Raw genomic sequence first — 24,920 nt, 5'->3', positions numbered from 1 at the left:
CTCATGGGAGAAACTGGGTGAGCGATTCCACCACAGTCTAACAGCTAGTGTGCAGCTTTGGCAAAGTCCTGGGACTGGGCACTTTCTACCTTTAAAGGGGCATCATCTTCACAACAAGAACTTTCACAAACTTTAGGTTTGAGGAGTGAGGACAGCCAGAAGATGGTGTCGTACACAAAAGGTGCAATGGTGGAACACTTTGATTTTTACTGAAATGAGTGTCTCGCTAAAACAATTTTGAAAGGAGACTAGCTTTACATGAATAGGGTCTTGCAATCTGCTTGTCTGTCTGTCCGCTATACACTCAAAAGTTATAGAGCGTACCTACACGCATGTTATATCAAAAGAAAGCTTATCATTAGGGGAGTCTAATAGGCGTATTTACTTTTTGGTCAGACAAAAATTGTTCGGACAGTATACAAAAAACGTTCAAAAATCCTCAAAAATCCGCTCATCAGCGGTTGACCAATCCTACCGCTCATTAGCGTTGAGTGACGTGATGGTTGACCAATCCTACAGTTCAGTGACCTGATGGTTGACCAATCCGCCGTCTGTGGGCGGGCCTAATCCTGAAGCCTCCCGAAACTTTGCCGCCATTTTTTTCATCCCCACAGCGACAGCACCAACCAAACAAACCTCCACATTGCGGCTCCGGGAGTGGGAGGTCAGTTGGGGCCACTCGGGCCGGGCCTCACAACCGCGCGACCCACGGCGCGGCGGCCGGGCGCACCGGGTAATCAGCTGCGGTCCGTCTCGGCCCGAGAGCCCGGCCGGGCCTGAAGCGCTAGGCCCCGCACGGCCACCGCGGCCTGGCTCAATTTTCAAAGCCCTTCCCCGGGTGCCAAATTATCACAACGGCACCGGGCCTCAGGTGCTAGGGAGGGAGAGGGGAGGGAGGGACACAGAGGAAAGCAGGGAGAGAAAGGGGGAGGAAGAGAGAGAGGGGGAGGGAGAGAGAGAAGGTCAGGGAGCGAAAGAGTGACACAGAGCGCGGGAGCGGCAGCGCCCGGCCGTAAACCGCGCGGCCCAAAATTGCCCTGGCAACGCCGGGCCCCCCCAGCTAGTCAACAATATATGGGATCAATGAAAGGCTCAACTGGAAATATGGAGCTCCAAGCTCATTCCTCTCGGGATGGGATCTGGTGGAAAGTATGGAGCTCCAATCTCATTCCTGTCGGGATGGGGATCTGGTGGAAAGTATGGAGCTCCAAGCTCATTCCTCTCGGGATGGGGATCTGGTGAACAGTATGGAGCTCCAAGCTCATTCCTCTCGGGATGGGGATCTGGTGAACAGTATGGAGCTCCAAGCTCATTCCTCTCGGGATGGGATCTGGTGAAAAGTATGGAGCTCCAAGCTCATTCCTCTCGGGATGGGGATCTGGTGGAAAGTATGGAGCTCCAAGCTCATTCCTCTCGGGATGGGGATCTGGTGGAAAGTATGGAGCTCCAAGCTCATTCCTCTCGGGATGGGATCTGGTGAACAGTATGGATCTCCAAGCTCATTCCTCTCGGGATGGGATCTGGTGAACAGTATGGAGCTCCAAGCTCATTCCTCTCGGGATGGGATCTGGTGAACAGTATGGAGCTCCAAGCTCATTCCTCTCGGGATGGGGATCTGGTGGAAAGTATGGAGCTCCAAGCTCATTCCTCTCGGGATGGGATCTGGTGCAAAGTGTGGAACTCAAAGCTCATTCATTCAGGATAGGGATGGTGATTTGGTGCAAAGTATAGCGCTCCAAACTCATTCCCATGGGAATGGAGATTTGGTACAAAGTATGTAGCTCCAAGCTCATTCCCATAGGGATCTGGTGCAAAGTGTAGAGTTCCAAGCTCATTCCTATTCAAGATGGGGATTTGGTGCAGATACTGATTCTCTAACCTAGTACCAGCTCATATTTGGGCAGGGCTGGGTAACACAATCCCTCTTGGCTCCATTTAATTGGTTCCTTATTGCGCTGTAATTGAGGTTAATGTTCCTTTATGCCTCTTTAATATAAAGTGTTACCAGCTGACCTACCTATTATACATTCATATACGTAGAAGAAGCACCAACCTGTCAGCAAGCTGATTATGAGCCCTAGAATCAGGCCAATCATGGTTCCTAATGGGCTTAAGTAAAGATAGGAGATTGAATACCAAGTGTCTGCAATTGCTGGCCTGAAATTGAAGAAGACAGCATGTTTTAAGGATCATATTAGGTACTGTGAAGTAGGTTGTGTTAGTAATGAAGAGATAAATGCGATTGAGGAGCATAATTGGTCCGTGTCCTGTTCTTCCAAACCTTGAACTTGGGTTCAAATCCAGGCCCGACTGCTGGGATAGAAGTCTTTGCTACCTGCTGGCTGTGAGTATCCGACATGAAATGAATTTGGGAAATGTCATACTATAACACTGCATGTGACTGAACTGGCAGCCTCAGTTGGAAAAGCTGCGGAGATAACACTTTTGGGAAATAACAACAGAAAATGCTGGAAAAACTCAGCAGGTCAGGCAACATCCGTGGAGAGAAATTTGAGTTGACGTTTTGGGTCGAACCCTTCTTCAAAACTGGAAAGAAAAGAAAATAGGGCCCTGCCTTCGATCTATTTTCTTTCCAGTTTTGAAGAAGGGTTCGACCCGAAACGTCAACTCAAATTTCTCTCCACGGATGTTGCCTGACCTGCTGAGTTTTTCTAGCATTTTCTGTTGTTATTTTGGATTTCCAACATCTGCAGTATTTTGCTATCGTAACACTTTTGGGAAATGGAAATGTCACTGGTACAGTGAAAGGTTCTCTTCTGAAGGTGGAGGTCTGGGATCTGAAACCAGCAGATTGGTTCACGGTCTGGGATCTGAAACCAGTAGATTGGTTCACGGTCTGGGATCTGAAACCAGCAGATTGGTTCACGGTCTGGGATCTGAAATCACCAGGTACTGGGATTGGTCCACGGTCTGGGATCTGAAACCAGCAGGTACTGGGATTGGCCCACAGTCTGGGATCTGAAACCAGCAGGTACTGGGATTTGTCTATGGTCTGGGATCTGAAACCAGCAGGTACTGGGATTGGCCCACAGTCTGGGATCTGAAACCAGCAGGTACTGGGATTGGCCCACAGTCTGGGATCTGAAACCAGCAGGTACTGGGATTGGCCCACAGTCTGGGATCTGAAACCAGTCAGCTCTGGAGATCGGTTCCATCTGCCATCGATTCTGTTGACACACAAGCCTTTAACATTACAGCTTTACAGCAATGCTAAAGATGTCGGATACACTGGGCTGTGCCTATTTGATGCAGGCTGGCAGGAGTGGGAAAGTGTTACATTCCCGGCACTCACATCCCATTTGCGTTGTTTCTCCAGGGATTCACTAAAGTTATGATTGGACATGGGGAGAACCATGTGGGGAAAATGTCCTTAGAAACAACAACTCAGCAATGAATGACTCCTTGCCAGGAGGATCGAGAGAACATTGAAGGGAGTGTGAAGTGGGGGTCCCTCCTTTGTTTCTGTAGTTTTTGGTGACAGATAGTTACCACTCCCAGGATACTGGGGGGCCTGAGACACCGTAGCTTTGCCTGTACGCTCTCACCATTTTGACCGGCAAGTTTGTGGCAAACGGGCCATGAATTGGGCTGGGACCTGAAGCCTCCGCCCCACCCAAGCAAGGAGGGCAGCATAAGACAGAGGGCTTCCAGACTAGGGTTTTACTCGCCCATGGCCTGGACCGAGAACAATGGGCCGGTACACCAAGTGAGACCATATGGTGGAGGTGGGGCCCACCATGGGGGTCCAAGCATGGGTCATGGCCCCCAAAGATTGGTAAAACTTTTATTATTTCTCAGCCCCGTTTTATGAAGAGGGACAATGGGCAAATCATGGTCATTTTTTTGAAACACTCTCTGCCACATTGGGCACCCTTCACTAGGATTCCCAGCCTCTCCACTGACTCCCCCCCTCCCCCCACCAAAAGATATGCCCCCAGTCACGTGGGTGCCTGCCTGTAATATTAAAACTAAGCAACCTTCCCTGATCCCCACATAGTTTGCCAGAGTCAAGTGTCAGAGGTCACATGCGGACACAGACAGCACTCGTGCCGAGACAGTGGACTCTGGTTGTCAATAATAACTTCCTTGACCACTCTACCCAATCGGTGCACCCGCTTGGTGAGGGTAAGGGAGTGTGCTCAGAATTCCCCATGTACCGGGCTTTAAATATAGGGAAAAAAGAAATGGAGGGCTTGCTGACCTGGGTGATTCTCATAACCCTTCTAGTTGTCAGTTTAAGTGTAACTCTGACAGAGATGTGGGAACAGGTCACCAGCCTGACCTCTATTGAGGAGGAAGGGGAGTATCTAAGGGCGGGTGACGGTAATAAAAAATGGAAAACGTAAATGAATAAAATGATATAATTCTAACAGCAGAACCAAAGTACATCACTAGAACTATGAATACCTATTAGCTCTTTGTCCAAAGGCTGAGTGTGTCGCACGTTACCTGGAGTTCAGCTCTGTAATTGGGTTCATTGTTGTCCAGGGGCTTCCTGTCACTGGGTCCGGAGGCTCAGTGATGTTGAACAAACATCCTGCTATGCTGAGGGGTAACGGTCGCGTGTGATCAGGTAGTGGGGGATAGACCTGCCCACCGATTCCTACCCACATTGTCACTACGAAACTGATAGCAAGACCAGATATTGCACCCTGGGAAAAAACAGAACAACAATCATCAGATCAATGAGCAGTGTTGAAAACCAGCAGTGTAAAACAATAGCTGACATCAGCCACCAGGATCCACCCCGTCACTGTGTCAAAGCACCCAGTCAAGAGCCCTGGTCCTGCTTGCTACTCCAAGAAGCCAGGTTTTCTGATTTTAGGGTTTTACCCCATACCCTCAAAATTTATTCCAAATTCAGTCGCAACCTAATCGAAGCCCAAAATGCAAATTTCATCTTCAACCTGAACATAGAAACATAGAAGATAGGAGCAGGAGTAGGCCATTCGGCCCTTCGAGCCTGCTCCACCATTCAATGAGATCATGGCTGATCATTCAAATTCAGTACCCTGTCCCTGCCTTCTCCCCATATCCCTTGATCCCTTTAGCCTTAAGAAATATATCCAGCTCTTTCTTGAATATATTTAATGAACTGGCCTCCACCGCCCTCTGTGGCAGAGAATTCCACAGGTTCACCACTCTCTGGGTGAAGAAATTCCTCCTCATTTCAGTCCTAAATGGCTTACCCATGAAGATGGAAAGACTCCATCAACCTCGCTGCTGCCTGTCACCAATACTATGGCTTTTACGAGTAGTAAGGGGTCTCATACAATCCATGGGAAAATTGTATGAGACCATTAGAAAAAGAAAGAAAAACTTGCATTTATGTAGCGCCTTTCACGACCTTAGGATGTCCCAAAGTGCTTTACAGCCAATGAAGTACTTTTGAACAGTAGTCACTGTTGTAATGTAGGAAACGTGGCAGCCAATTTGTGCACAGCAAGCTCCCACAAACAGCAATGAGATAATCTGTTTTCGTGATTTTGGTTGAGTGATAAATATTGGGGAAAACTCCTCTGCTCTTCTTTGAATAATGCCATGGGATCTTTTACATCCATCTGAGGGGGCAGACGGGGCCTCAGTTTAACATCTCATCCGAAAGACGGCAGCTCTGACAGTGCAGCACTCCCACAGTCCTGCACTGGAGTGTATAAGGAAGAGAAGCCCTTTTTGACACAATTTTCAAGCTGGACATTAAAACCTGCTGAGCTGTGGCGAAGCAGAAAAACCAGACGGTGCTAGCAAGAAGGAACAAAGACATTGTGTAGCTAAAGGAGACAACTGTGTAAACAATGACGAATTAGGCCTTGATAAGATAACACAGAACTCAATGGGCCTCTTCAGTAAACAATCCTTATCAAAAAGTTAACCAGCTAGACGGCTGAGATTTGTGTGAGCTGTCCAGCCAATCAACTGTTACTGTGGTCTTCAAATGCGGGCTTGTTAAGTTTTAAACAAAAACCGCGATATATTATTGGTTATTATGATCTAAGGCTATCTTCAATAGGTCAATGATGCCTTGGTGATGTAACATCCTGTCCACCATTGAAAGGAAAAAGATATAAAAGAAGCTGTTAAGGTAGCTTCGTTACTGCAGTCAAGGGGTCGGAAGGAGAGCTGCAGTCAACAAGGAGGGAATCCGACCGATCGTCGGAAGGAGAGAGTTGCCAATCAACAGGAGCTGGCCGCTTTGCGGTGATTGTATGACCATTTACTTAGAACATATTTGGGCATTGTATTGCTGGAGCATCTTTATTGCTATGAGTAGAGTAAGAAGGGCGTTATATTGCCAGGTAGACTAAGAAGGGCAGTGTATTGCCATTTAAATCTATAAGCGTTTTTGTTTTCTTCTCTCTCTTTTCCTTTAATAAATGATCTTATTTAACTTGGCATAAAAATAAAACAAAAAAGGTGACTCAACCGTGGCTAACAAGGGAAATTAGGGATAGCATAAGATCCAAGGAGAGGACATATAAATTGGCCAGAAAAAGCAGTAAACCTGAGGATTGGGAGCAGTTTAGGATTCAACAAAGGAGGACAAAGGGATTAATTAAGAAGGGGAAAATAGAGTATGAGAGTAAGCTTGCAGGGAACATAAAAACTGACTGTAAAAGCTTTTATAGATATGTGAAGAGAAAAAGATTGGTGAAGTCAAGCGTAGGTCCCTTGCAGTCAGAATCAGGGGAATTTATAATGGGGAACAAAGAAATGGCGGACCAATTAAATACATACTTTGGTTCTGTCTTCACAAAGGAGGACACAAATAACCTCCCAGAAATGTCGGGGAACATAGGATCTGATGAAAGGGAGGAACTGAAAGAAATCAGTCTTTGTAGGGAAATGGATGTTAGGGAAATTGATGGGATTAAAGGCCGATAAATCCCCAGGGCCTGATAATGAACATCCTAGGGTACTTAAGGAAGTGGCCCTAGAAATAGTAGATGCATTGCTGATCATCTTCCAACATTTGATGTAATCTGGAACAGTACCCATGGATTGGAGGGTAGCTAATGTTACCCCACTATTCAAAAAAGGTGGTAGAGAGAAAACGGGGAATTACAGACCGGTAAGCCTGACATCGGTAGTGGGGAAAATGCTAGAGTCCATTATAAAAGATGTAATAGCAGAGCACTTGGAAAACAGTGACAGGATCGGACAAAGTCAACATGGATTTACAAAAGGTAAATCGTGCTTGACTAATTTACTGGAATTTTTTGAGGATGTAACTAGTAAAATAGATAAGGGAGAACCAGTGGATGTGGTGTATTTGGACTTTCAGAAGGCTTTCGATAAGGTCCCACATAGGAGATTAGCATGTAAAGTTAAGGCACATGGGATTGGGGGCAAGGTATTGACTTGGATAGAGAACTGGTTGGCAGATAGAAAGCAAAGAGTTGGAATAAACGGGTCTTTTTCCGAGTGGCAGGCAGTGACTAGTGGGGTACCGCAGGGATCAGTCCTTGGACCCCAGCTATTCACAATATATATTAATGATCTAGACAAGGGAACTAGATGTAATATCTCCAAATTTGCAGACGACACAAAGCTGGGTGGGCGTGTGTGCTGTGAGGAGGATGCCGAGAAACTCCAGGATGATTTGGACAGGTTGGGTGATTGGGCAGAAGCATGGCAGATGCAATATAACGTGGATAAAATGTGAGGTTATCCACTTTGGTGTCAGAAACAGGAAGGCAGATTATTATCTGAATGGTAATAGATTGGGAGAAGGGGAAGTGCAACGAGACCTGGGTGTCCTTGTGCACCAGTCGCTGAAGGTAAGCATGCAGGTGCAGCAGGCGGTTAAGAAGGCAAATGGTATGTTGGCCTTCATAGCTAGAGGGTTTGAGTACAGGAACAAGGATATCTTGCTGCAGTTGTACAGGGCCTTGGTGAGACCACATCTTGAGTATTGTGTGCAGTTTTGGTCGCCTTATCTGAGGAAGGATATTCTTGCCATGGAAGGAGTTCAGCGAAGATTCACCAGGCTGATACCCGGGATGGCAGGAATGACGTATGAGGAGAGATTGGGTCGATTGGGCTTGCACTCGCTGGAATTTAGAAGAATGAGAGGTGATCTCATTGAAACTTATAAAATTCTGTCAGGACTGAACAGACTAGATGCAGGGAGGATGTTCCCGATGGTCGGGGCATCCAGAACCAGGGGTCACAGTCTAAGGATAAGGGGTAGGCCTTTTAGGACAGAAATGAGGAGGAATTTCTTCAACCAGAGAGTGGTGAACCTGTGGAATTCTCTACCACAGAAGGCAGTAGAGGCCAATTCATTAAATATATTCAAGAAGGAGTTGGATATATTTCTTAAGGCTAAAGGAATCAAGGGGTATGGGGAGAAAGCAGGGACCGGGTACTGAACTTGGATGATCAGCCATGATCGCATTGAATGGCGGAGCAGGCTCGAGGGGCCGAATGGCCTACTCCTGCTCCTGTTTTCTATCTTTCTATGTTTAAGAGCTTTTGGGTGATTCATTAATTATTGCCCTTGTAAATCGCTGGTCAGAACAAACTACAAGCCTGAGAATAGGACGGCGACTGCGGCAGGACCCAGCATAAAAGGAAAATAAGATGAAACACCCAAATCCAAAGAAGAAAGCTATGGATGAAGTAGGAATTAAGTAAAGAGCAGGGAAGCTACCTTTGAACATTCACTAGGATATAGTGCATTGAGACCTGGGTGTGAACATTCACTAGGATATAGTACAGTGAGACCTGGGTGTGAACATTCACTAGGATATAGTGCAGTGAGACCTGGGTGTGAACATTCACTAGGATATAGTGCATTGAGACCTGGGTGTGAACATTCACTAGGATATAGTACAGTGAGACCTGGGTGTGAACATTCACTAGGATATAGTGCAGTGAGACCTGGGTGTGAACATTTACTAGGATATAGTGCAGTGAGACCTGGGTGTGAACATTCACTAGGATATAGTGCAGTGAGACCTGGGTGTGAACATTTACTAGGATAAAAGCGGATTGTAAAAGCTTCTACAAGTATGTAAAAAGAAAAAGGTTAGTGAAGACAAATGTAGGTCCCTTACAGTCAGAAATGGGAGAATTTATAATGGGGAATAAGGAACCTGTTAGAGCAATTAAATAAATAGTTTGGTTCTGTCTTCACGGAAGAAGACACAAATAAATTTCCAGAAATGCGAGGGACCAAAGAGTCTAGTGAGAAGGAGGAATTAAAGGAAATTAGTATTAGTAAAAAAATAGTGCTGGAGAAATTAATGGGACTGAAAGCTGATAAATCCCCAGGGCCTGATAATCTGCATCCCAGAGTAATAAAAGAGGTAGCCATGGAAATAGTGGATGCATTGGTTGTCATCTTCCAAAATTCTATAGATTATGGAACAGTTCCTGCAGATTGGAGGGTGGCAAATGTAACCCCACTATTTAAAAAAGGAGGGAGAGAGAAAACAGGGAACTACAGACCGGTTAGCCTAACATCAGTAGTAGGGAAAATGCTAGAGTCTATTATAAAGGATGTGATAACAGGACACTTAGAAAATATCAACGGGATTAAACAAAGTCAACATGGATTTATGAAAGGGAAATCGTGTTTGACAAACCTACTGGAGCTTTTTGAGGATGTAACTGGTAGAATAGATAAGGGAGAACCAGTGGATGTGGTGTATTTGGATTTTCAGAAGGCCTTTGATAAAGTCCCACATAAGAGGTTAGTGTGCAAAATTAAAGCACATGGGATTGGGGTAATATACTGGCATGGATTGAAAATTGGTTAACAGACAGGAAACAGAGAGTAGGAATAAATGGGTCTTTTTTGGGGTGGCAGGCAGTGACTAGTGGGGTACCGCAGGGATCAGTGCTTGGGCCCCAGATATTCACAATATATATCAATGATTTGGATGAGGGAACCAAATGTAATATTTCCAAGTTTGCTGATGACACGAAACTAGGTGGGATTGTGAGTTGTGAGGAGGATGCAAAGATGCTTCAAGGCGATTTAGACAAGTTGAGTGAGTGGGCAAATACATGGCAGATGCAGTATAACGTGGATAAATGTGAAGTTATCCACTTCGGTAGGAAAAACAGAAAGGTAGAGTTTTATTTAAATGGTGATAGATTGGGAAATGCTGACGTACAAAGGGACCTGGGTGCTCTTGTACACTAGTCACTGAAAGCAAACATGCAGGTGCAGCAAGCAGTTAGGAAGGCAAATGGTATGTTGGCCTTCATTGCAAGAGGATTTGAGTACAGGAGTAAGGATGTCTTACGACAGTTGTACAGGGTCTTGGTGAGACCACACCTGGAGTACTGTGTGCAGTTTTGGTCTCCTTACCTAAGAAAGGATATACTTGCCATAGAGGGAGTGCAGCGGAGGTTCACCAGACTGATTCCTGGGATGGCAGGACTGTCGCATGAGGAGAGATTGGGTCGACTACGTCTGTATTCACTAGAGTTTAGAAGAATGAGAGGGGTTCTCATTGAAACGTATAAAATTCTGACAGGGCTAGACAGACTGGATGCAGGGAGGATGTTTCCCCTGGCTTGGAGGTCTAGAACGAGGGCTCACAGTCTCAGGATACGGGGTAGGACATTTAGGACTGAGATAAGGAGAAATTTCTTCACTCAGAGGGTGGTGAGCCTGTGGAATTTTCTACCACAAAAGGCTGTGGAAGCCAAGTCACTGAATATATTTAAGAAGGAGATAGATAGATTTCTAGACACAAAAGGCATCAAGGGAAGGGGTATGGGGAGAGAGCGGGAGATAGAGGATTAGCCATGATCATATTGAATGGCGGAGCAGGCTCGAATAGCCGAATGGCCTACTCCAAACCTATTTTTCTATGTTTCTATAGTGTAAGGAGACCTGGGTTTGAACATTCACTAGGATATAATACAGTCCATGCTGAGTGTGTACATTCACTGGAATATAGTGTAAGGAGTCCTGTGTGTGAACATTCACTAGGATATAGTGCAATGAAACCTGGGTGTGAACATTCACTAGGATATAGTGCAGTGAGACCTGGGTGTGAACATTCACTAGGATGTAGTGCAGTGAGACCTGGTTGTGAACATTCACTAGGATATAGTGTAAGGCGATTTAGGTGTGAACATTCACTAGGATATAGTTCATTGCATGTTAAGTGTGAACCTTCACTCTGTCGTAGTGCAAGGAGGCTTGGGTGTGAATATTCACTAGGATGTAGTGCAAGGAGACCTGGGTGTGAACAGTCAGTAGACTATAGTGCAGTGAGACCTGGGCGTGAACATTCACTAGGATATAGTGCACTGAGGGCTGCGTGTGAAAATTCACTATGATATAGGCCAGTGAGTGCTCAGTGTGAACATTCACTAGGATATAGTGCAGTAAGTCCACGTGTGAACATTCACTAGGATATAATGCAATGAGACCTGGGTGTGGATATTCACTAGGATATAGTGCAGTGAGACCTGGGTGTGAACATTCACTAGGATATAGTGCAATGAGACCTGGGTGTGAACATTCACTAGGATATAGTGCAATGAGACCTGGGTGTGAAAATTCACTAGGATATAGTGTAAGGAGACCTGGGTGTGAATATTCACTAGGATATAGTGTGAGGAGACCTGGGTGTGAACATTCACTAGGATACAGTGCAGTGAGACCCGGGTGTGAACATTCACTAGGATATGGTGTAAGGAGACCTGGGTGTGAACATTCACTAGGATAAAGTGTAAGGAGACCTGGGTGTGAACATTCACTAGGATATCGTGCAATGAGACCTGGGTATGAGCATTCACTTGGATATAGTGCAGCGAGATCTGGGTGTGAACATTCACTAGGATATAGTGCAGTGAGACCTGTGTGTGAACATCCATTAGGATGTACTGCAATGAGACCTGGGTGTGAACATTCACTAGCATATAGTGCAGTGAGACCTGGGTGTCAACATTCACTAGCATATCGTGCAGTGAGACCTGGGTTTGAACATTCACTAGGATATAGTGCAGTGAGACCTGGGTGTGAACATTCACTAGGATATAGTGCAGTGAGGGCTGAGTGTGTAAATTCACTAGAATATAGTACAGTGAGACCTGGCTGTGAACATTCACTGGGACATTGTGCAGTGAGACCTGGATGTGAACATTCACTAGGATATAGTGCAAGAAGACCTGGGTGTGAACATTCACTAGGATATTGTGCAGTGAGTGCTGAGTGTGAACATTCACTAGGATGCAGTGCAGGGAGACCTGGTTGTGAAAATTCACTTGGATATAGTGCAGGGAGACCTGGGTGTGAACATTCACTAGGATATAATGCAATGACACTTGGGTGTGAATATTCACTAGGATATAGTGTAAGGAGACCTGGGTGTGAAGATTCACTAGGATGTAGTGCAGTGAGACCTGGGTGTGAACATTCACTAGGATGTAGTGCAGTGAGACTTGGTTGTGAACATTCACTGGGATATAGTGTAAGGAGACCTGGGTGTGAACATTCACTAGGATATAGTGCAGTGAGACCTGTGTATGAACATTCACTAGGATATAGTGCAGTGAGCCCTGGGTGTGAACATCCACTAGGATGTACTGCAATGAGACCTGGGTGTGAACATTCACTAGCATATACTGCAGTGAGACCTGGGTGTCAATATTCACTAGCATATCGTGCAGTGAGACCTGGGTTTGAACATTCACTAGCATATAGTGCAGTGAGACCTGGGTGTGAACATTCACTAGGATATAGTGCAGTGAGGGCTGAGTGTGTAAATTCACTAGAATATAGTATAGTGAGACCTGGCTGTGAACATTCACTGGGACATTGTGCAGTGAGACCTGGATGTGAACATTCACTAGGATATAGTGCAAGAAGACCTGGGTGTGAACATTCACTAGGATGTAGTGCAGTGAGACCTGGATGTGAACATTCACTAGGATATTGTGCAGTGAGTGCTGAGTGTGAACATTCACTAGGATGCAGTGCAGGGAGACCTAGGTGTGAACATTCACTAGGATATAATGCAATCACACTTGGGTGTGAATATTCACTAGGATATAGTGTAAGGAGACCTGGGTGTGAAGATTCACTAGGATGTATGGCAGTGAGACCTGGGTGTGAACATTCACTAGGATGTAGTGCAGTGAGACCTGGTTGTGAACATTCACTAGGATATAGTGTAAGGAGATCTGGGCGTGAACATTCACTAGGATGTAGTGCAGTGAGACCTGGTTGTGAACATTCACTAGGATATAGTGTAAGGCGATTTAGGTGTGAACATTCACTAGGATATAGTTCATTGCATGTTAAGTGTGAACCTTCACTCTGACATAGTGCAAGGAGGCTTGGGTGTGAATATTCACTAGGTTGTAGTGCAAGGAGACCTGGGTGTGAACAGTCAGTAGACTATAGTGCAGTGAGACCTGGGCTTGAACATTCACTAGGATGTAGTGCACCGAGGGCTGTGTGTGAAAATTCACTATGATATAGGCCAGTGAGTGCTCTGTGTGAACATTCACTAGGATATAGTGCAGTAAGACCTGGGTGTGAACATTCACTAGGATATAATGCAATGAGACCTGGGTGTGAATATACACTAGGATATAGTGCAATGAGACCTGGGTGTGGATATTCACTAGGATATAGTGCAGTGAGACCTGGGTGTGAACATTCACTAGGATATAATGCAATGAGACCTGGGTGTGAATATACACTAGGATATAGTGCAATGAGACCTGGGTGTGGATATTCACTAGGATATAGTGCAGTGAGACCTGGGTGTGAACATTCACTAGGATATAGTGCAATGAGACCTGGGTGTGGATATTCACTAGGATATAGTGCAGTGAGACCTGGGTGTGAACATTCACTAGGATATAGTGTAACGAGACCTGGGTGTGAACATTCACTAGGATATAGTGTAAGGAGGCCTGGGTGTGAACATTTACTGGGATAAAGTGCAATGAAACCTGGGTGTGAAAATTCACTAGGATATAGTGTAAGGAGACCTGGGTGTGAATATTCACTAGGATATAGTGTAAGGAGACCTGGGTGTGAACATTTACTAGGATAAAGTGCAATGAAACCTGGGTGTGAAACTTCACTAGGATATAGTGTAAGGAGACCTGGGTGTGAATATTCACTAGGTTATAGTGTAAGGAGACCTGGGTGTGAACATTCACTAGGATATAGTGCAGTGAGACCTGGGTGTGAACATTCACTAGGATATAGTGTAAGGAGACCCGGGTGTGAAAATTCACTAGGATATAGTGTAAGGAGACCTGGGTGTGAACATTCACTAGGATATAGTGCAGCGAGACCTGGGTGTGAACATTCACTAGGATGTACTGCAGTGAGACCTGGTTGTTAACATTCACTAGGATATAGTGTAAGGCAATTTAGGCGTGAATATTCACTAGGATATAGTTCATTGCATGTTAAGTGTGAACCTTCACTCTGACGTAGTGCAAGGAGGCTTGGGTGTGAATATTCACTAGGATGTCGTGCAAGGAGACCTGGGTGTGAACAGTCAGTAGACTATAGTGCAGTAAGACCTGGCCGTGAACATTCACTAGGATGTAGTGCACCGAGGGCTGCGTGTGAAAATTCACTATGATATAGGCCAGTGAGTGCTCAGTGTGAACATTCATTAGGATATAGTGCAGTCAGACCTGGGTGTGAACATTCACTAGGATATAATGCAATGAGACCTGGGTGTGAATATTCACTAGGATATAGTGCAATGAGACCTGGGTATGAACATTCACTAGCATATAGTGCAGTGAGACCTGGGTGTGAACATTCACTAGCATATAGTGCAGTGAGACCAGGGTTTGAACATTCACTAGCATATAGTGCAGTGAGACCTGGATGTGAACATTCACTAGGATATAGTGCAGTGAGGGCTGAGTGTGTAAATTCACTAGAATATAGTGCAGTGAGACCTGGCCGTGAACATTCACTGGGACATTGTGCAGTGAGACCTGGATGTGAACATTCACTAGGATATAGTGCAAGAAGACCTGGGTGTGAACATTCACTAGGATGTAGTGCAGTGAGACCTGGGTGTGAACATTCAATAGGATATAGTGTAAGGAGATCTGGGTGTGAACATTCACTAGGATGTTGTGCAGTGAGACCTGGGTGTGAACATTCAGTAGGATATAGTGCAATGAGACCTGGGTGTAAACATTTACTGGGATATAGTGCAGTGAGATCTGGGTGTGAACATTCACTTGGATATAGTGCAGTGAGACCTGGGTGTGAACATTCACTAGGATATAGTGCAAAGAGACCTGGGTGTGAATATTCACTAGGATATAGTGCAGGGAGACCTGGGTGTGAACATTCACTGGGATATAATGCAATGAGATGTGGGTGTGAATATTCACTAGGATATAGTGTAAGGAGACCTGGGTGTGACCATTCACTGGAATGTAGTGCAGTGAGACCTGGGTGTGAACATTCACTAGGATATAGTGCCGTGAGACCTGGGTGTGAACATTCACGAGGATATAATGCAATGAGACTTGGGTGTGAACATTCAATAGGATATACTATAAGGAGATCTGGGTGTGAACATTCACTAGGATGTTGTGCAGTGAGTGCTGAGTGTGCACATTCACTAGGATATAGTACAAGAAGACCTGGGTGTGAACATTCACTAGGATGTAGTGCAGTGAGAACTGGGTGTGAATATTCACTAGGATATAGTACAAGAAGACCTGGGTGTGAACATTCACTAGGATGTAGTGCAGTGAGACCTGGGTGTGAATATTCACTAGGATATTGTGCAGTGAATGCAAAGTGTGAACATTCACTAGGATGCAGTGCAGGGAGACCTGGTTGTGGAAATTCACTAGGATATAGTGTAAGGTGATTTAGGTGTGAACATTCACTAGGATATAGTTCATTGCATGCTAAGTGTGAACCTTCACTCTGATGTAGTGCAAGGAGACCTGGGTGTGAACAGTCACTAGGAGATAGTGTAAGGAGACCTGGGTGTGAACATTCACTAGGATGTAGTGCAGTGAGACCTGGGTGTGAACATTCACTAGGATATAGTGTAAGGCGATTTAGGTGTGAACATTCACTAGGATATAGTTCATTGCATGCTAAGTGTGAACCTTCACTCTGACGTATTGCAAGGAGGCTTGGGTGTGAATATTCACTAGGATGTAGTGCAAGGAGACCTGGGTGTGAACAGTCACTAGACTATAGTGCAGTGAGACCTGGGCGTGAACATTCACTAGGATGTAGTGCACCGAGGGCTGCGTGTGAAAATTCACTAGGATATAGGCCAGTGAGTGCTCAGTGTGAACATTCACTAGGATACAGTGCAGTAAGACCTGGGTATGAACATTCACTAGGATAGAATGCAATGAGACCTGGGTGGGAATATTCACTAGGATATAGTGCAATGAGAACTGGGTGTGAACATTCACTAGGATATAGTGTAAGGAGACCTGGGTGTGAACATTCACTAGGATATAGTGCATTGAGACCTGGATGTGAATATTCACTAGGATATAGTGCAATGGGACCTGAGTGTGAACATTCACTCAGATACAGTGCAGTGAGAGCTGAGTGTGAGCATTCACTAGGATATAGTGCAGTGAGACCTGGGTGTGAATAATCACTAGGATATAGTGTAAGGAGACCTGGGTGTGAACATTTAGTAGGATATAGTGCAAGGAGACGGGTGTGAACATTCACTAGGATATAGTGTAAGGAGACCTGGGTGTGAACATTCACTAGGATATAGTGCAATGAGACTGGGTGTGAACATTCACTAGGATATAGTGCAGTGAGACCTGGGTGTGAACATTCACTAGGATATAGTGCAGTGAGACCTGGGTGTGAACATTCACTAGGATATAGTGCAATGAGACCTGGGTGTGAACATTCACTAGGATATAGTGTAAGGCGAATTAGGTGTGAACATTCACTAGGATATAGTTCATTGCATGCTAAGTGTGAACCTTCACTCTGATGTAGTGCAAGGAGGCCTGGGTGTGAATATTCACTAGGATGAAGTGCGAGGAGACCTGGGTGTGAACAGTCATTTGGATATAGTGTAAGGAGACCTGGGTGTGAACATTCACTAGGATGTAGTGCATTGAGACCTGGGTGTGAACATTCACTAGGATGTAGTGCAGTGAGACCTGGGTGTGAACATTCACTAGGATATCGTGTAAGGCGATTTAGGTGTGAACATTCACTAGGATATAGTTCATTGCATGCTAAGTGTGAACCTTCACTCTGACATAGTGCAAGGAGGCTTGGGTGTGTATATTCACTAGGATGTAGTGCCAGGAGACCTAGGTGTGAACAGTCACTAGACTATAGTGCAGTGAGACCTGGGCGTGAAGATTCAGTAGGATGTAGTGCACCGAGGGCTGCGTGTGAAAATTCACTAGGTTATAGGCCAGTGAGTGCTCAGTGTGAACATTAACTAGGATACAGTGCAGTAAGACCTGGGTATGAACATTCACTAGGATATAATGCAATGAGACCTGGGTGTGATTATTCACTAGGATATAGTGCAATGAGACCTGGGTGTGAACATTCACTAGGATACAGTGCAGTGAGAGCTGAGTGTGAACATTCACTAGGATATAGTGTAAGGAGACCTGGGTGTGAACATTCACTAGGATACAGTGCAGTGAGAGCTGAGTGTGAAAATTTACTAGGATATAGTGTAAGGAGACCTGGGTGTGATTATTCACTAGGATATAGTGCAATGAGACCTGGGTGTGAACATTCACTAGGATACAGTGCAGTGAGAGCTGAGTGTGAACATTCACTAGGATATAGTGTAAGGAGACCTGGGTGTGAACATTCACTAGGATATAATGCAGTGAGACCTGGGTGTGAACATTCACTTGGATATAGTGAAATGAGACCTGGGTGTAAACATTTACTGGGATATAGTGCAGTGAGATCTGGGTGTGAACATTCACTTGGATATAGTGCAGTGAGACCTGGGTGTGAACATTCACTAGGATATAGTGCAAAGAGACCTGGGTGTGAATATTCACTAGGATATAGTGCAGGGAGACCTGGGTGTGAACATTCACTGGGATATAATGCAATGAGATGTGGGTGTGAATATTCACTAGGATATAGTGTAAGGAGACCTGGGTGTGACCATTCACTGGAATGTAGTGCAGTGAGACCTGGGTGTGAACATTCACTAGGATATAGTGCCGTGAGACCTGGGTGTGAACATTCACGAGGATATAATGCAATGAGACTTGGGTGTGAACATTCAATAGGATATACTATAAGGAGATCTGGGTGTGAACATTCACTAGGATGTTGTGCAGTGAGTGCTGAGTGTGCACATTCACTAGGATATAGTACAAGAAGACCTGGGTGTGAACATTCACTAGGATGTAGTGCAGTGAGAACTGGGTGTGAATATTCACTAGGATATAATACAAGAAGACCTGGGTGTGAACATTCACTAGGATGTAGTGCAGTGAGACCTGGGTGTGAATATTCACTAGGATATTGTGCAGTGAATGCAAAGTGTGAACATTCACTAGGATGCAGTGCAGGGAGACCTGGTTGTGGAAATTCACTAGGATATAGTGTAAGGTGATTTAGGTGTGAACATTCACTAGGATATAGTTCATTGCATGCTAAGTGTGAACCTTCACTCTGATGTAGTGCAAGGAGACCTGGGTGTGAACAGTCACTAGGAGATAGTGTAAGGAGACCTGGGTGTGAACATTCACTAGGATGTAGTGCAGTGAGACCTGGGTGTGAACATTCACTAGGATATAGTGTAAGGCGATTTAGGTGTGAACATTCACTAGGATATAGTTCATTGCATGCTAAGTGTGAACCTTCACTCTGACGTATTGCAAGGAGGCTTGGGTGTGAATATTCACTAGGATGTAGTGCAAGGAGACCTGGGTGTGAACAGTCACTAGACTATAGTGCAGTGAGACCTGGCCGTGAACATTCACTAGGATGTAGTGCACCGAGGGCTGCGTGTGAAAATTCACTAGGATATAGGCCAGTGAGTGCTCAGTGTGAACATTCACTAGGATACAGTGCAGTAAGACCTGGGTATGAACATTCACTAGGATAGAATGCAATGAGACCTGGGTGGGAATATTCACTAGGATATAGTGCAATGAGAACTGGGTGTGAACATTCACTAGGATATAGTGTAAGGAGACCTGGGTGTGAACATTCACTAGGATATAGTGCATTGAGACCTGGATGTGAATATTCACTAGGATATAGTGCAATGGGACCTGAGTGTGAACATTCACTCAGATACAGTGCAGTGAGAGCTGAGTGTGAGCATTCACTAGGATATAGTGCAGTGAGACCTGGGTGTGAATAATCACTAGGATATAGTGTAAGGAGACCTGGGTGTGAACATTTAGTAGGATATAGTGCAAGGAGACGGGTGTGAACATTCACTAGGATATAGTGTAAGGAGACCTGGGTGTGAACATTCACTAGGATATAGTGCAATGAGACTGGGTGTGAACATTCACTAGGATATAGTGCAGTGAGACCTGGGTGTGAACATTCACTAGGATATAGTGCAGTGAGACCTGGGTGTGAACATTCACTAGGATATAGTGCAATGAGACCTGGGTGTGAACATTCACTAGGATATAGTGTAAGGCGAATTAGGTGTGAACATTCACTAGGATATAGTTCATTGCATGCTAAGTGTGAACCTTCACTCTGATGTAGTGCAAGGAGGCCTGGGTGTGAATATTCACTAGGATGAAGTGCGAGGAGACCTGGGTGTGAACAGTCATTTGGATATAGTGTAAGGAGACCTGGGTGTGAACATTCACTAGGATGTAGTGCATTGAGACCTGGGTGTGAACATTCACTAGGATGTAGTGCAGTGAGACCTGGGTGTGAACATTCACTAGGATATCGTGTAAGGCGATTTAGGTGTGAACATTCACTAGGATATAGTTCATTGCATGCTAAGTGTGAACCTTCACTCTGACATAGTGCAAGGAGGCTTGGGTGTGTATATTCACTAGGATGTAGTGCCAGGAGACCTAGGTGTGAACAGTCACTAGACTATAGTGCAGTGAGACCTGGGCGTGAAGATTCAGTAGGATGTAGTGCACCGAGGGCTGCGTGTGAAAATTCACTAGGTTATAGGCCAGTGAGTGCTCAGTGTGAACATTAACTAGGATACAGTGCAGTAAGACCTGGGTATGAACATTCACTAGGATATAATGCAATGAGACCTGGGTGTGATTATTCACTAGGATATAGTGCAATGAGACCTGGGTGTGAACATTCACTAGGATACAGTGCAGTGAGAGCTGAGTGTGAACATTCACTAGGATATAGTGTAAGGAGACCTGGGTGTGAACATTCACTAGGATACAGTGCAGTGAGAGCTGAGTGTGAAAATTTACTAGGATATAGGCCAGTGAGTGCTGAGTGTGAACATTCACTTGGATATAGTGAAATGAGACCTGGGTGTGAACATTCACTAGGATATAGTGCAGTGAGACCTGGGTGTGAACATTCACTAGGATATAATGCAGTGAGACCTGGGTGTGAACATTCACTAGGATATAGTGCAATGAGGCAATGAGACCTGGGTGTGAACATTCACTAGGATATAGTGCAGTGAGACCTGGCTGTGAACATTCACTGGGACATTGTGCAATGAGAATTGGGTATGAATATTCACTAGGATATAGTGTAAGGAGACCTGGGTGTGAACATTCACTAGGATGTAGTGCAGTGAGACCTGGGTGTGAACATTCACTAGGATATAATGCAGTGAGACCTGGGTGTGAACATTCACTTGGATATAGTGAAATGAGACCTGGGTGTGAACATTCACTAGGATATAGTGCAGTGAGACCTGGGTGTGAACATTCACTAGGATATAATGCAGTGAGACCTGGGTGTGAACATTCACTAGGATATAGTGCAATGAGACCTGGGTGTGAACATTCACTAGGATATAGTGCAGTGAGACCTGGCTGTGAACATTCACTGGGACATTGTGCAATGAGAATTGGGTATGAATATTCACTAGGATATAGTGTAAGGAGACCTGGGTGTGAACATTCACTAGGATGTAGTGCAGTGAGACCTGGGTGTGAACATTCACTAGGATATAATGCAGTGAGACCTGGGTGTGAACATTCACTAGGATATAGTGCAATGAGACCTGGGTGTGAACATTCACTAGGATATAGTGCAGTGAGACCTGGCTGTGAACATTCACTGGGACATTGTGCAATGAGAATTGGGTATGAATATTCACTAGGATATAGTGTAAGGAGACCTGGGTGTGAACATTCACTAGGATGTAGTGCAGTGAGACCTGGGTGTGAACATTCACTAGGATATAATGCAGTGAGACCTGGGTGTGAACATTCACTAGGATGTAGTGCAGTGAGACCTGGGTGTGAACATTCACTAGGATATAGTGCAGTGAGACCTGGTTGTGAACATTCAATAGGATATAGTGTAAGGAGATCTGGGTGTGAACATTCACTAGGATATTGTGCAGTGAGTGCTGAGTGTGATCATTCACAAGGATGTAGTGCAGCAAGACCTGGGTGTGAACATTCACTAGGATGCAATGTTGCAGTAGAAACTGCATTTCTTTCTTAAAACAATATGAGTAACACGATCAGATGTCTCAGAGGTACTTACAATTGAATTGGCACATGGGAATATCATGCCTAACAAGAAGAATCCTAGAAGTGGACCTCCAATGATCCCAAAAATAGTGAGGGCAGCCTGGAAAACAATGGAGAAAGTGGACAGCTGTTATATCTGTATTATTATATCTTTGACAGAGATTTGCATCAGTTTTAAAAGGAGAAATTGCTTTTAGTGACACTATTAACAGATAGTGAACATGTTTATTTCAGATTCCTCTGCGTGTTATTTTAGCACTGGTATTAACCATTTGACTGCTGATGTCACCAGGATTATTACTCACCTTTAGCCTTTTAGTAAATGACATGCCCTGAGGTGTTGCTGATGCTCTGGAGTTGGAGAATTTTAACTAAACTTCACTCCTCTGAAGTAACTGTCATTAATAGCCCAGAATATTTATTGGATTGAAATTTCTGAATTAGAAAGTTTTTCTTGATAAACATTCAGTAGTGAGGTAAGAATTTATCAATTTGTTGTACCCAGCACAGAGAGGTAGAACTGAATAAAACTACAAGTAATTACGAAGTGTAAAGGGATAGCCCTGAGTTATCCTATCTAATCTCAAGCTTCAGATAACGATAGTAAAAAGCTCAGAATTTGCTCTGTGCTTTCAGATATTATCTGTTAGATTGCTGCTTGGTGAAATTAGTTCCTAGATATTCTCATACCATATTGCTAATTGTAAAACAGATATTTTGTTACACTTCAGGTAGGTCGGTAAAACAGACACAACCACACCAGTAATCGTCAGTTGGCTGGGCCGAGTACTTCTTAATTCAGCGCCCACATTGTGCGAGAGATAATGGGGTAGATTTTCCTGAAGCTGTCGGGAAGGAGGCGGGACTACAACTTTTGGGTTTTAGTCCCGCCTACATCGACGTTCGGCCAATCCGCGTGATTTTCCCTTGATTGACCTTTTTGAGCCCGCCCAGCGGGCTCAGCAGGCCAATTAAGGGCCACCCGGCAACAGGTGACGTCACAGACTGCAATTTCATCTGTCAAGAGTTCTTGACAGATGAAATATCAGTGTTTCACAGCTGTTTGAAGCTGTCAAACACTAACAGTCTGACTTTTAACCTGAGTCCTTCTACACAGACTCAGTTAGAACTCTCACCAGCAATGAAAGCTGAAGGCTGTCACTTTTGACAGATTGCAGCCATTTTGCTTTCATTGCCGGCTGAGTGATGGACTCCCGAAACCTAGAAGAAGAAAGGCTGTTAAGGTAAGTACAGGTAATTTAAACTTCTTTACACACTTTAGACACACCAAACACACTTACCTTTGCACTCATGCACCTGAACACCGACATCGCGACCCCTCCAAGTCCTTCAACCCGACGGCCCGACTGCTCTAACCTGGCGTGGTTTGGAGCCGTCGGGAATCCCACACGACACCCCTCAAAATAGGGATTAGGCTAAAAACTGCCTGTTAACTACCTGTTAACAGGCAGTTAATTGGCACTAATCCCTTCCCGCCTCGGGTTGGCGGGTCCCAGTGCGGGGCGGGTACCCGCTTCCTCTGAAACTTACATGGAGGTGGGTTTTGGGCGGGATGGTGTCGGGACCCCTGATTTCGGGGTTTCCCCCCCCCCCCCCACACGCCTGAAACCCCGCCTGACTGCTCCAGGAAAATCTACCCCAATGGCTCTGCTCTCTGTGTAAAGGCCATGTCAGTCGATTTTAAAAGTTTCTGGAACTCAGCATTTTTGGTGAATCACTAGGAACACAGGCAACATGAGTCTTTGTGAATGTATTTCCACTGTTGTCCAGCCAATATATACTGACCCCTTTTGGTGAAATCTGTATCTGCAGAGCCCTTTGGGTGGGACCTGTATCTCCAGAGCTCTTTGGGTGGGACCTGTATCTCCAGAGCTCTTTGGGTGAATCTTGTATCTGCAGAGCCCTTTGGGTGGGACCTGTATCTCCAGACTCCTTTGGGTGGGACCTGTATCTCCAGAACCCTTTGGGTGGGACCTGTATCTCCAGAGCTCTTTGGGTGGGACCTGTATCTCCAGAGCTCTTTGGGTGAATCCTGTATCTGCAGGGCCCTTTGGGTGAATCCTGTATCTGCAGGGTCCTTTGGGTGGTACCTGTATCTCCAGAGCTCTTTGGGTGGGACCTGTATCTCCAGAGCTCTTTGTGTGAATCCTGTATCTGCAGGGCCCTTTGGGTGAATCCTGTATCTGCAGGGCCCTTTGGGTGAATCCTGTATCTACAGGGCCCTTTGGGTGGTACCTGTATCTCCAGAGCCCTTTGGGTGGGGCTGTATCTCCAGAGCTCTTTGGGTGAATCCTGTATCTGCAGGGCCCTTTGGGTGAATCCTGTATCTGCAGGGCCCTTTGGGTGAATCCTGTATCTGCAGGGCCCTTTGGGTGGTACCTGTATCTGCAGGGCCCTTTGGGTGGTACCTGTATCTCCAGAGCCCTTTGGGTGGGACCTGTATCTCCAGAACCCTTTGGGTGGGACCTGTATCTCCAGAGCCCTTTGGGTGGGACCTGTATCTCCAGAGCCCTTTGATTGAGTCTTTAAGAAAATCTCTTTCAGACATTTCCTGCTCACGCTGTTGAGGCAGTAGTAACACAGTGTAGTCTTTCCTTTTGTAGGACTTCCTACTGCTTACAATATAGGTGTTTTTAGGTAAAAGGGTAAGTGATGTATGGAAGCCTAGAGGGGGCGGCATTGTTGGTTCAAAGTTCTTCCAACTGTAGCATTGGGTTCAAATCCAGACCAGACTGATGGGATGAAGGTTTCCTATCTCCCAGGTATAAAGTTCCAAAGGTTTTATGGGTTTCTCAATTCAGTTACTGGTGGGATAGGCCTAGAGCACCAAACTGGCAATCTCACTCTCAGAGACCATGGGATGGCTGGTGTGAGAAATGGAAATTCCACAGTGCTGTAATAGGAGCTGTTAGAACGAGTGGCTAAGGTGAATTGTTAGGGAGTAGAGTGATTGTGACTCCTCAGCAGAGTGTGCTGTCTCTGACAGTGGTTCCTCAAATGAGAGAATGTTCCATTCACTAGCACAAACATTGCCCATGTTGGTGAACACCAAAATTCACCAAAAGTGAAGTGAAAAAACTATTCACATCTGTAACGCAGGTAAATCCTACCTGGAGCACGCTTCCCATCAGAGAGGATAAAGCAGCCATTCCAATACAGATGATTCCAAACATTACACCTACGGAAACATATGAGTAACTAGTATAGAAGAGCATCTCCCTGACAAATCCAGCGTGCCCATGACCAAGACC

At 45.2% G+C, this 24,920-nt stretch overlaps 1 protein-coding gene and 1 long non-coding RNA gene across 2 annotated transcripts in view; one reads left to right on the top strand and one right to left on the bottom strand.

Annotated features, from left to right (window-relative positions):
- Positions 1 to 24,920, bottom strand: part of slc5a8l (solute carrier family 5 member 8, like) — a 170,677-nt gene that overhangs the window by 4,901 nt on the left and 140,856 nt on the right. Inside the window, exons 10-13 of the mRNA XM_086011666.1 lie at positions 24,780 to 24,847; positions 21,662 to 21,748; positions 4,471 to 4,673; positions 2,054 to 2,157 (exon numbers count right to left, since the gene is read on the bottom strand). Coding sequence (XP_085867792.1) covers positions 2,054 to 2,157; positions 4,471 to 4,673; positions 21,662 to 21,748; positions 24,780 to 24,847 — 462 coding nt within the window. The remainder of the gene's footprint in view (positions 1 to 2,053; positions 2,158 to 4,470; positions 4,674 to 21,661; positions 21,749 to 24,779; positions 24,848 to 24,920) is intronic.
- The window catches only part of LOC147105369 (uncharacterized), a 28,415-nt gene continuing 9,542 nt past the window's right edge, over positions 6,048 to 24,920 (top strand). Inside the window, exon 1 of the long non-coding RNA XR_015081745.1 lies at positions 6,048 to 6,225. This is a non-coding gene — a long non-coding RNA (uncharacterized LOC147105369). The remainder of the gene's footprint in view (positions 6,226 to 24,920) is intronic.

Source organism: Somniosus microcephalus, chromosome 18 (genome assembly GCF_052327205.1).
Source record: "Somniosus microcephalus isolate GS21.2 chromosome 18, FLI_Smic_1.0, whole genome shotgun sequence".
NCBI classification, from domain to species: Eukaryota; Metazoa; Chordata; class Chondrichthyes; order Squaliformes; family Somniosidae; genus Somniosus; species Somniosus microcephalus.
The sequence above is the reverse complement of the archived record's forward strand: the minus strand, read 5'-3'. Positions and strand labels throughout refer to the sequence as shown.